At 37.9% G+C, this 14,006-nt stretch overlaps 1 protein-coding gene across 4 annotated transcripts in view; it reads left to right on the top strand.

The window, feature by feature from the left end:
* Positions 1-11,098, top strand: part of LOC131684347 (neprilysin-2-like) — a 71,407-nt gene extending 60,309 nt beyond the window's left edge. For all 4 annotated transcript variants that reach the window (XM_058967145.1, XM_058967143.1, XM_058967144.1 and 1 more), the window contains 6 exons: positions 420-553; positions 8,076-8,204; positions 8,274-8,519; positions 8,580-8,794; positions 8,866-9,835; positions 10,019-11,098. In XM_058967145.1, the coding sequence (XP_058823128.1) occupies positions 420-553; positions 8,076-8,204; positions 8,274-8,519; positions 8,580-8,794; positions 8,866-9,835; positions 10,019-10,608 (2,284 nt within the window). In that variant the 3' untranslated portion in view covers positions 10,609-11,098. The remainder of the gene's footprint in view (positions 1-419; positions 554-8,075; positions 8,205-8,273; positions 8,520-8,579; positions 8,795-8,865; positions 9,836-10,018) is intronic.
* Positions 11,099-14,006: the final 2,908 nt, after the last annotated feature.

The raw sequence follows: 14,006 nt of genomic DNA on the forward strand, positions 1-14,006 counted from the left end.
TAAAGAAATCGGCCCTTAGAGTTCAAACCAATTGATCGAACATAATGAATACTTCAGAAGTGGCGCAGAAAGGTCAACATAATGCTATCGCGAATTCCTGTTTAAAGACCACCTAATAGACAGTTTTATAGCCATCTTTAGCCTCGTCATAAATGTAAACAAAAGAAATACGAGTTCTTTCTGCTATCAGAGACGAGGTCCCCATAATCTACCGGCGCAATATACTGCCGATGACTCGGTGCGGTGGCAAGGAACGTTGTTTACCTCACACATGAATGGATCTAGCGTACACCGCTATAGATTCACTAACTAAACAGAGCTATTGTAGTTCAGTTGTATTGCTATTATCGTGGTTGCCGTGCCTCGCCGATAGATCGATGTTTTCTTACAATTTCTGTTGTTCTTTTTTTCTTTTACAGAAACCCCAGTTGGTGGAGACGCCGGACGGCGCTGGAAAAAGTTCTCACACTCATCAGCGTGGTGTGCGCCATCGCTGTTGTGGCGCTACTGATCTCCCTGCTGTCGGTGCTGCTAACCGATCGGATACATGAATGTAAGTGGATACACTGCAGAACCTAAATTGTATTCAACTGCATTATTTTTGCATCGATTCCTAGGTCCCTTAGGAGTATATGGGCTTGATGTGAACCGAAAAAGATATGCTATTTATTTATGTTACGGGAACTTTTCCACTGTTATAGCACAGAAAATCGACCAACATAAATCGATCGGTTGTACGTTGGACGTCGTTGGTCCAACGAAGGACCATCGTTGAACGATTTTGCAAATTTTTACAGGGTCCGACGTTGTGTAGTGATTGCTATATTTAGAGAAAAGACTAAACTCCGGCTTGTGATGTTGCGATTTGCAACTCTGAATAATTCAGCGCTTGCAAACATTATTTACAGCATGAATTCATCAAATCTCAACGTGATGGTTTATTTTGTAGGATATTTTATTGAAGAAAGAAGAATCAATAAGGAACACCGTTGAAGGTTGAAATTTCTTTTATAATGTGTTGATGAAGTCGACGGATATGCACCTTTAAAGTATAATAAATGTTCGAAAGCCGTCAACTTGGAAGGTTTAACAGCTTCGATGAAGTTTTCCAACAGCGCAGCTTCCAATATAGTAATTCTCGTGATGAATTCTTCTACAAGTAATTATGGAGAATGGATTTTTAAAAATAGTTAGCGACTTAGTGCTTTTAGCTAACTTTTTGAGAGTGGTGTTTAAAACAAATTACATGTATGCACCATATCGATATATAATACGATATTTACTAAATGTATTATACCATTTTCTACATGCATACAATTTTCTTAAATATAACATTTTATTGCAAGCTTTAAAGACTCATGCATTGGATAATATGTGCATTTTATTGTTTATAAACAGCAGAAGAGATGTATCACATACAATAATATTCAAATGATTTGTTTTAAAGTTTTTCTTTCACATAGTCTAATATATTACGATTTTGTTTGGATGGGAAATCCTACATAAATACTTCTATTTGATTTTATTTTATCAGAGTTCCGTGATCAGGTTCACAAAGAATAATACTCTGCACGCTGAATAGCAGCCATGTGATAGTTGAGTTTGCAATGTACAGTCAGTGCCCTGACTAGAATACTGCAATTGTGCTTGAGAAAATGTAACAAATTCTGTGACATTCTTGGACTTACATCTGACAGAAAAGATTTCGTTTAAACGCAAGTTTGCAAGTGCCGGTTGGCATGTTCGGATGCAGCCCAAGAGCGAATCGCATCAGTCGTAAGGCAGCCGGCCATTCATTTCCAGTAATACCGGAATGATCAGATACTCATAAATGGGAGATAGGATTTTAAATACTAAGTTCTTCAATTTGAGTTCAATATGCGATTACTAATTTCAATCTCGAATATGCCGAACTAAGTGCTTTAATGTGGACTAACGTTTAATCCAAAAGTAAATTCTTTTATCGCAAATTCCCTGCTAAAGTGCCGATTATACGCCACACAGAATCGCGAAGATTTTTGTTAGGAATACGGTACAGTATCTACTAAGCGAATGAGATTGATCTAATCTCATTTCACGACAATAGACACCAGCACCGGCACGGCCCTCCAATAAAGGACCGTCAGTGTAACAAACTACTTATTCTTCAAATTGTCGCTTCATGCTACCAGACATCCATTTTTGGCGAGGTGGAATTCTCACATTGACAGTTTAAAAAGAAAACTACATGAGAGTGTAATGTTACTAGGAGCAAGTATATACTCATCGCAAGTAACCATTTTGGGTCAAAGTCTTGTTTGGCTAGTTGCACGATCTATTGGGTTGCTGTTTCAGAGCCCAGTAACCTTAAGATGATATGCACAAGAAAATGCTTTCTGTTTCAGAAACACATGTAGCGGTTTTATGTTCAAGAGTGCCTCTAGAGCAGCAGTAGTTGTTGGCGTGAGCGCACCAGTCATCACCATCATGATCATATTCTGAAGATGGTTTAACTTTGACTTCTTCCTTCTTCCACAGCACAAGGTACCTGTATGTCTGTAGTGGTCTAACAATTATTGTGTAGATCTACTGAATGTACTTGGGTTCGAGTTCCCAAGATTTGCTGAAAGCCCGTCTATATTGTTCAAAGGCCATGCAAGGTGTCTTGATTCTGAAATCGATGTGAGCTGACCAATTTAGTTTTGAGTCAATAACTCCAATGTACTTAACCTTATTTGCGACAATAATTTCAGAGACAATGAACTGCATCGGAGGAGTTCCGTAAACCTTCGTTGCGTGAAAACACCATTGAAGTTTTATTTGGATTAAACGTTAGTCCACAATAAAACACCATTGCTCAGCAATGCATAAGGTTTGCTGCATCAAATCAAAAAGTATGTTAATGCAAATGCAAATTGCCAATTCATGCCGCAATACGAGGAAGTGCTATCACTATATGATAATCATCGGCGAAACCATATGTAGGGAACCCAACCTCATTAAGTTTCCTCAACAAACCACCGGCGACATTGAAGTCGTGCTAGCACCTTGAAGACATCCGGAGACTCTCAGTTTCCTTAACTCTACTTGTCTTAACGACAAGCGCAGATGTCGGTTGCTTAGCATGGCGTGTATCCAGTTCGTGAAATATGAAGCATGACCTCGTGCTGCTTCTAAAGTGGATTCAAAACACACGTTGTCAAAAGTACCTTCAATAATAAAAAAAACTCCTAATCTTGACAACATTGTGTAACAGGGTGGTAGCAGACTTTTCCCGCTAATGTACATGTTCCACTGCACGCAGTAAGTGCACGCCCAAGTTAACATCGCGAATGCAGTGGTCGACTAAATTTTCCAAAGATTTGGGAAGGAAGGGGGTCAGACTGATCGGTCTAAAGCTATTTGCCTCCTTATAAGTAACGCGGCCGCCTTTGGGGATGAATTTTACAATTATTTTCCGCCACGCAAATATAATGTATCCTGTTGCAAGACTATAAGTTAGAACTTCTTTTCAAAATATGTTTGAAGTGTTTATATTTTGAAGTAGAACTGGAATGATTCCATCTTTTCCCGGAGTCTTGCACGAAACAAATCTTTCAATCGTGCATTTGATCGATTCGGTTGTCACAATTCTACGAGCAAATGACTAAGAATCAGAACTACCTGAAAAGAACTCAGCAGCAGTCGTCTGTGGTAGCTCCGTACAGCCTGGAAAGTATGTGTCAAAAAGACAGTCGAGTACTACATCACCGTCAGACGAGTATTCACAAATAGCAGTTCTTTTCGAACTTACACAAAAGTCTCTCGATTTCCTAACTTATTTAATCTACTAGTTTCATTGAGTCTAGAGACATTTGTGCAGAGACTTTTCCAACCACTTCACTCAGACAACTAAAGGGCAATTTCTATGAGTGAGTTTGTTTTAACTATGACCTCATCCAAGTCACTTGGAAATCCAATCGGCGGAAAATAGCCACGAAACTTAGACGCAAATCCTTTTTCGTAGAAGCCAATATGTGACGATATCTAGCGAAACATTTAAATAATCAAAGACGTGTACTTATGATGAGATAACGACGGTTCGAGCTCGTGGGGTACGAGCCACATAGCCAACTCATGTGTAATACCGTCAGAGCAGAGAGTTACATCTAACACCTTTTCCCTGCCAGATCGTGCCAATTGTACTACTTAAGTATTCCATCAATTCGCCTCTCAAATTGATATCTGAGCTACCCCGAATTATGCGGTGGGTTTGAATCACTGCCTATTATGAGAGCAAAACCCATTTCTACCATGGTATGATATAACCCTTTTAAAATCATCAGAAGGTTATGGTTCATTATGCGGCAAATATACAGAATAACAGTCGTATTTCCTGTTCATGTTACCAACCGTGGCAGCACAAATAACACGAGTTGTGCGGTCGGATATAAGCCATGTCGTCGCTGTTGTGCTATCTTATGACAAGCGCCATTTAGCACATTTCGAGAAAAACGATTTTTAAAGTTTGAGATTGAATATCTTGCAACTTATAAATGGTATATACAATCCAAAGAAGACAATTGATGCTTCTATCTATTCTGCATTAATCTATCAAATTTTATGAAGATCCGTTGACTATGTTGCGAGTTTTTACTATGAATGTAAACAAAAGTCGCACTCACACGTGTCATAGGCGTGTATTGATGACAAAATTTATATGACTTGTCATAATCGTGCATGGAAAATTTTCCATAGAAAAAAAATCATCAATTTTTAACTTTTATTCATATCTTTGCGTTCATATGGTCTATAAACAATCGGTGAAATGCATTTTGAAGAAAATGAGTCAGGGAATCTAGAAAAAAAATGTTATTTTTGATTACAGTGTTGCCAAACATGCTTTATTTCCAGTTTAAAACTAAAACTGTGTTTTTCTCACAACTCGTATAATATTCTTTTGAAAATGTTTATGCCATTGCGTTCCTCAGACATTTTCACACATAAAAACATCTAAAACTTCAATATAACTTGAGCAAATCTCTAGATACAGTGATTTGAAGCAAAAAACTCACAATTTCTCATCATGTTTCTCGCTATATCTATGTAACAAAGTAGAATTTCAAAACTCTGAAAACGCCACTTTGTAGAGATTTTTCAAACAAGTAATGTGGCATATCTAACTCAGTTTACTCCAAAATGGCGTTTGTCATAAGATAGCACAACAGCGACGATGTGTCAATAGCATTATTCGCAAGTATACATGAACGAGCCATTTCCGTGGATTTGTCATGCCATTTTTGTTGAAAGCAACGAAGACCGGATGAAACAGCTTTCCAACTTAAAAGTTTCCTTTATGAAGATATTGTTCTTGAACCAAATCTATGGACGGTTGTAGTACATTCATGCTGAAGATCAATTCGTGCTACTCTAATCATACTCGATCTCAGCACAACTCATTTCACCATCAGCACTTACTGTCCAGCAACTGGAAGATGCCAAACACGTTGGCTTATAACCGGCTATAGCGAACCCAGAAATAGGACGTCGATATCGTCGGTTCTCATGGTAAAGAGGGACAAGTCTATCTTTGCCATGAGACATGCTGGTAGACTTAAGCGATTCGTAGTAATGCTGCCTAAGCTCGACTCCTGCCAGTAGAAGATTAGTCTGTAAGATTTCAAGCCTGTTTCCAAAATGTATATTTCACATCCATTTGCTCTCTCTAAATTTTCATAACTTTCCACGCTCAGTAATCTCTAGCTAATTAAATGTAGTTAAAAATCAAAAAGAAAAAGTGACTACATATTAGCCGAAAAAAGGAAAACATATACGTAATGTTGTTCTGATGAGATTCAGGAGTTACAGCTTAGCCGCACAATTTGTTTCCCATAACAACATGAGCCACTATGTTGAGTGTGACAACGTTAAAGTCCAGAACACCATGATTATATGGTCTGTCTCTGCATATACACGCTAACATTATTTGCCAATTCATGTCGCAATACGAGGAAGTGCTTTCCATTAGCGATTATAAATGGTTGAAACTCTTCTCAGACAACAGCAACGATGCTCGAGTGGTGAAAATGTGGCTGTAGGACTCTAATTCTTCCTTGCTGACACTACGACCTGCCTCTACCTATGCTCAGACCACTCTGTTTACTTATGATAATCAGTCTTCCACGTGTCAGTGCTACAAACAATCTGCACATTACGGAATGTTGAATTATGCACCACAATATTCAGCACATCTCAAGCAACAAACAATACCGTTAACAACAAGACAAGAAACTTAGAAGATGGTTTCTCGACCATAATAGGTAAACTTGAACAAACAAACCACAGAAAGCAATAATCTCTCTGGCAGCAGCAGAAGTAAGAAGCTTCTTGTCTTTACACGATAAACAATCGAAAGGGGTTTGGTTTGGTTAAACATATCAATATTAATTCGTCAAAAGAGCGAAAGTGTTTTTTGTAAACAAACTTGTTTCGCTCATTAGTCTGCTGCAGAGTGGAATTTCATGAAAAATATGCGTTAATGTAAATTTGTACCCTTCGTAGAAGTAATTTCAATTGTTTTCTGCTTTGAAATTATAGTAAATTAAGAGAAACCACCAAAATAAAAGTTTGTTTACAAATCTTATTCCCCTTTTTTCAAATTTAATATGGATATCTTTGACATACAAACACCATTGATACTTATTTCCAAGAAACAAAGACATCTTCTTTATTAAGATCGACAGGTCGTGTAGTCGAACTACTATTGCAATATCTTCGATATGAGAACCTTCTATTTGAAGTTATTCTGTTCGTTGTGTCTACGATTATTTTGTAACAACGAACTTTGTGCCGAATTCTTCATTAGACAACTTTACCTATCAGTATCAGTAAATGCTCAATATCGCTTAAAGTTGGACGGATAGGAAGTCCATATTAGAGGGAAGTGGCCCAATTCGGACCGCTGGCCAATTCGGACACCCAGCTGTTTCTCAGCTATAATAATATTATGAAAAGCGTATATATCATTTTCATGGCTGTCATGTATCTCTGTTCTATCTCACAAAATTGTCCGGTTCTCAGTCATGCGCAAATGTTGTTTCGGAGCGCTCTTTTTTTGAAAACCCTGTAAGCATAAAAACAAGCTTTTACTTTTTGTTTTATATTTACTACAATGTTTTATCTATCAAAGAGAGCTTTTTGTTTCACAAATTTAGTGGAAATCAAATAGGAATAACTTAGGCATAAATAGGAATTCATTTCTATTGCAAAAGAATCGATAAGAAATGGGTGGTCAGAATTGGAACAGGGTTGGGCTAATTCGGACTTTTCCTTTACTTTTGAGCAGAACAGTTTATACACAATACGGTAAAAGATCGGAAAAAGTCGTCTTGGGAAAAAATGTGCACAATCGATCAGGTTTTCATGAAAAAATATCCATTTGTGAACCGGTTGACACGTTCCAGTTCTATAGCTCATAAACCCTTAGTAGGTCCGAATTGGCCCAGTTTCCTCTACATATACTAATGCAATAAGAATCTGATCCAGAGTACAGAGCCAACATGGCTTGATTTTAACATGCACAACATTTCCTTACTAAAGATTTAAGGTTTCGTAAGAAATGTTAGCCCTGGGGCCCGACGTGGTTCTCGAAGGCCCAGGTCCTCTTTAATTATTTCGTGAACCGTTAACAATTGTTTTTCTATAAAATCCATGATATCCTCCAATGTGTGTCGAAATTTCACAACAGAATACTGGGAAAGCGAATTCATTGCTTGGAGTTAGAGCTCATTCAAATTTAGGTCAGCAACTTGAGAAGACCGTCCTTACCCACCAAACGAAGCAGGGATGATACAACTCCATTCTAGGATGCGGTTGAATAATATTTTTTACCAATTCTCTTTGTTCTATTCTAAACTATTTTAATACATTTTGAATAGTTATTTTTATCATTAAAAAAGAATCTTAATAGTTTTATTACTTCTCGTTACGACATTGTATTTCAAAAACTCACGAAGCTATCAAAGATTGGTGATTAATTGACACGATCAAAAACTTCACACCTTCCATAACCCAAAAAGACGAAAATAAAAGCAACCTTTCACTTCAACTTATTTCAGCGGAAAACGGTACTTCTCAAACACCGCAAGCTCTAACCGGTTCTCGACGTGGAAAAAACTACAAATTTGGCTCCAATGACGCAAAAGGAGGCGACTACCTGTGCCTCACCCCAGGATGCATTCATTCGGGTCAGTAACTTGTTTTCAGTGTTAATATTCAATGTCCATCATACTGATACATTTACGCTCGTCCTACAGCTTCCAAGGCGCTAGATCAGATGGATTCTAGTGTGGAGCCATGTGATGATTTCTACAATTATGCCTGCGGTAAAATGCTTAAGGAGACCAACATCCCGGATGAAAAGGTATCTGTGAATACGTTTTCGGTCATCGGCGATCAATTGCAGGAACAACTGCGCTCGTTGGTGAGTGAAGAAATTGGTGAAAACGAAGGAACACCATTCAAGCTTGCCAAAAATCTGTTCAAGCTGTGTATGAATAAAAGTAAGTTAATGTGCCAATTATGCGTGTATTTAGGCTTAATGAATATTATTTCCAAATCAGCACGAATTGAGGAAAAAGGCATTCAACCTCTATTGGACATCCTGGATGTATTGGGAGGCTGGCCAGTGTTGAAGGGTGACCAGTGGGACTCAGACTCATCTTGGTCATGGGTAAAGTCGGTCAAGGATTTCCGCCAGCAAGGCTACAGTACTGATTATTTCTTCGACTTCTCTGTGGGTACCGATTTGAAGAACTCTACTCGTAGAATAATTGATGTAAGTTTACTCCTTTTCACGTTAAAAAGTAATTTAAAAAAATATAATTAAATGTAATTTAATTTTTACAGACGGACCAAGCTGCACTTGGAATTAGCCGCGAATATCTAGTCAAGGGCTTCGAAAGCCCAATAGTTACAGCTTACTATAGCTACATGGTCGACATGGCAGTCCTGTTGGGTGCCGAAGAAGCACGTGCCAAGCGGGAACTTCTCGATTCTCTCAATTTCGAAATAGCTCTAGCCAATATTTCATTGCCGAACGAGAAACGTCGTAATGCCACTGCCCTGTACAACCCGATGACCGTCAAGGAATTCCAGTCCAAATATCCATATACAAACTGGACCGAATACTTCAACATGATTCTCAAGGATACCGGAATTAGTATCGATGAAAATGAAGTGATTATTGTCAGTGTTCCTAGCTTCATGGAGCAATTGGGACCATTACTGCAAAATACGCCAAAAAGAACCATGGCAAATTATGTAATGTGGCGTATCAGTGGGTTCTCCTCATTCTTCCTCACTGAGAAACTACGAAAACGACAGTTACAGTATAGTACAGCTCTAAGTGGAAAGCAGGAACAGGAACCTCGCTGGAAGGAGTGCGTCGATATTACGTCGGGAAGTCTACCGATATCAGTGGGCGCGTTATATATTAGAAAGTATTTCAAGGAAGATTCGAAACGTGCTGCCCTGGACATGGTGAATGACATCAAGTCAGTGTTTGTGGACCTGCTGAAGAAGGTCGATTGGATGGACGAAATAACCAGACAGTCAGCTCTGGAGAAAGTAGACTCAATGGTGACTCACATTGGGTATCCGGATGAATTGATGGATGACAAGAAAATTGCTGAATATTACGATGATCTGCAGTTTAAACCAGAAGACAACTATCTTAACACAATTTTGTATATGAATCAATTCGGAACTACGAAGGCATTCAAAAAACTACGACAGTCGGTTAACAAGACCGATTGGATTACCCACTCGAGGCCAGCTGTTGTAAATGCATTCTATTCGTCAATTGAGAATAGTATTCGTAAGTAGATAGTAGAGTAGATAATTGTGAAGTCAAATGGACGTCAGAAAATGAGTTAATAACATCTCATATCAAAGAGTAGTAGATTAGTAAAATTAAAAAAGTTATTGACGTTCTCTTTGGCGACCGACAGGTAAACTTTAAAATAATCACGGTTATTTATATCTTTAAATTATTTTTCAGAATTCCCTGCCGGTATACTACAGGGACAGTTCTTCTCATACGATCGACCAAAGTACATGAACTATGGCGCAATCGGATTTGTTATTGGCCACGAAATTACGCACGGTTTCGATGATCAAGGCAGACAGTTTGACAAGAATGGAAATTTGGTAGAATGGTGGCAACCGGATACCAAAAAGGCCTACCTGGAGAAAGCCCGTTGTATCATTGAACAGTACGGAAACTATACCGAGCCCAACGTCAAACTGAACCTTAACGGCATCAACACGCAGGGTGAAAACATCGCCGATAACGGAGGTATTAAGGACGCGTACTACGCATACCGCAAATGGGCCGAAAAGAACGGACCAGAGCCTCGTCTGCCAGGACTCGACATGACACCGGAGCAAATGTTCTGGTTGTCAGCTGCTCAAACCTGGTGCTCTGTCTACCGACCAGAGACAATGAAGATGCGAATTACAACCGGAGTGCATTCGCCTGGCCAGTTTCGAGTTCTCGGACCCATGAGTAACATGATCGAATTTTCAAAAGATTTCAACTGTCCGGCTGGCTCACCAATGAATCCAGCGCAAAAATGCGAAGTTTGGTAGAACTGTTTCAACGGTGTGTCACTTTGTAACGATCCTGTGTTCCTTTTCTATTGCCCTTTTGGAGTCTCAAATTGTTTCAACATACTTTCGTTTCTCTTATTGACTGTTCTAAGCGAACAAACGTGATATAATAGGAACCCTCAGTCAGTTTACTTGATTAAAAGTACTTATAACTTTAGAACGGTTGTATTCTCTGCAGAATGTCAGAGACAACTTAAGCATCAATACTTAACATATTAAAAGAATACTATTAATTTATTCCAACTGATTGTAGTGACTGGAAAACTCTGGTTACAAAAAAATTTTAAAAATAAAATACAAATGAATGCAACAATCTTTGTTGAAGAAGTGTCATGATTACATAAATGAAAATATAGGTGAAATTTGATGACAACATGAAATCAAAGAATTTTTAAAATATCAAACTGTGGATGAATTTATGTGCTTGTTATGACTTTAAGTAATAAATTGTTTGTATTTTCGTATTAGCGCAATGTTTTACTATGAATATTGTCATAAAACAATTTTCTACGAAAACCTATTATCGAATAACATTATCTGCATATCACAATCCCCTAAAATCTTATTTGTACAAATCGAGGATTTATAGAGTTTAAAAGCAGACTCATGGTAGGTACTAACGCCGTTTGTTTTTTTTTTTTTGAAAAACCCCTTTTAAACATATTGAGCAGTGGGTAAAATACATAAAAAATGCTACTTTAAAAAAAATCTGGATGAAGTTTCCCTAGAAGTGTGCTGTTTATGCGAAAATGGCTGGAAAATTGATTTTTGATATTCACAACGGCCAAACGTTACGCTATCGTGCTCGTTTTGCCCCAATCGCCGTTTCCGTTTTTAGTTTATATTCAAGATTAAATAAATAACATAGAAGGAAACTCAATGCGACTGGCCACGTCAGGAAATCGATTGAAGATAGTTAGAGTGGCCGAACGTAACGTAAGTACCCGTGTTACCCCAATTCTACCTATAACTCAAGTTTGAAGTTAAACCTGGCACTACATCACAGAAAAAGGCTGAATGTGGCGCATTATCAATAATATTTAAGTCCAGAAAATACTTTTCAGTAAACCTGTCGGAACAAGGCGGAATGCGGTTGATCGAAAATAGTATTTCTCATGTGAAAGAGTTCAGGAAGTCGTTTGAATATAGTAATAAAGACCACACGAAACGTGTATATCCGTTTTACCCAAAGTCTTCTCATAACTCACATGGGAAGTTAAACCTGGCTCTAAATTTCGGAAAAAGGCTGAATTCGGTTGACCGAAAACGGTTTTCCCTACGCAAATAAATCCAGGGAATAAACTGAAGATAGTTAGCATGACTGCACGGAATACATGAACCCGTTTTACTTCAATTCTTATAAACACATAAATTTTAAGTTAAACCTGTTTCTACTATTCGGAAAGAGGCTGAATAAGGCTGATTCAAAGTAGTTTTTCTCAAGTTTAATGTTCATAGACTCGATTGCAGCCAATCATATAGCCGCATGAAACGTGTGAACCCATTTTACCCTCATTCTTTCCATAACACAAGTTTACACATAACAAGACTCTTAACCAGCATTGCCAGATATTCTGATTTATTTATACCAATTTTTATACTCAGTAGCAATAACACTTCGAAAAATACCGACTTTATTTTTTGTACCGATACACACCAAAAAAATCTGAATTTTAACGTTGACATAATTGCAAACATGACGCAATTCAACAAACCGTAATTTACGAAATGACAGAACATTACCGTGTTCCATTTAATTTTACATGAAACATATACTTTACATGCGCAATGACATAAAATTACACTTCCTACCATTCAGAACAAACGCTGTATGTGGAGTAAAATTACATGATTTACGAAATTAAACTTCATGTAAAATTAAAATCAAACGTAAAACTAAGTCATTTTTGATGCTCGTATATGTCATGATCAGGAGACGTAAATTTACACGGTTTTTTCTAGGTGTGTACATATCGTTTTTGTCTTTCTCAATAGAAAGGTCTGAAAATCGCCTTTTTAACCGATACTCCGATGCAAAAAAAGGTAAAAATTTCGCTAAAATGTCTGTCAAACAACGTCTGTCACTAGATAGCGTAGTTCCAGGTCACAGACAGCCAACCGATTTTCGCAAATGATGAAACTTCGAGATTTGATATTATACGAAAAAATGGACTTTTTGGGACTTCACCGATTTCGCACCTTTTTGCTTTTCTCATATAAAGAAAGGCTATGCAATCACTCCAAAAATCAATCTTCCAATCTCAATTTTCTAAGATTTACACAAACTTAGTTTCAAGTGAACGGTATAACACTCCCATAAGACGCAATTAATTTTTAGTTGATCGGACTTTCGGTTCCGGAGTTACGGATTGAAGAGTGCGGTCACACAGCAAATTTCCATGTAAACTGGTCAATCCTATGATGTCCCAATTCTGAAGATCAAAACCTACGAGATGGGATTCGAGATTCTGTTAGTATGTGGCGCTAGTGATCATGCTATTTTTCGCCTAATGTATCTCGCTTTCCTAATTTACTAGCAGGACGGTTTCTTCAGTATAGTTGCTTGCACAAGACTTAAGAGGTGATACACTTAATAGTTTAAAATTCTGTCACTAGATAGCGCTAGCGAACATGCACATTTATGAATTCTGAATTTCATGATTGCAACTATTTAAATGTGTCGTTGATTCAAGTAGTTTGAAATTCTAGCACCAGGCGAAACCTGTGACAGGACGTGCGGTGCGGAAAAAGTAAATGTCACCGTGTACCGGACTTTTCTAGACAATTTTCATTGACGACGCAGTTCTAGTGCCCTGGCTACATCCAAAGCGTCTTATGGAAATATTTTGAACATTTTATTCAGATCTATTTTGCAACTATTTGGTAGAAGGTACGGATACCATGTCTTTGCCTTTCTCATATAGAAAGGTTATGCAATCGGTCGGAATTTCGACTTTTCAACCGAGGCCCGCAGGGCCGAATCTCTTATACCATTCTACTCAGTTCGTCGAGATCAAAAGTCTGTATGTATGTATGTATGTGTGTATGTATGTATGTATGTATGTATGTATGTATGTATGTATGTATGTATGTATGTATGTATGTATGTATGTATGTATGTATGTATGTATGTATGTATGTATGTATGTATGTATGTATGTATGTATGTATGTGTCAAACAATCTCACTGATTTTTCTCAGAGATAACTGGACCGATTTGCACAAGCTTAGTCTCAAATGAAAGGTACAACCTTCCCATCGGTCGCTATTGAATTTTTAGTTGATCTGCATTCCGGTTCCGGAGTTAAGGGTTGAAGAGTACGATCACACAGGTAAAAGGTAAAACATTCCCATTAAGCTGCTACTGACTTTCTAAT

This window comes from Topomyia yanbarensis, chromosome 2 (assembly GCF_030247195.1).
Source record: "Topomyia yanbarensis strain Yona2022 chromosome 2, ASM3024719v1, whole genome shotgun sequence".
Classification (NCBI taxonomy): domain Eukaryota; kingdom Metazoa; phylum Arthropoda; class Insecta; order Diptera; family Culicidae; genus Topomyia; species Topomyia yanbarensis.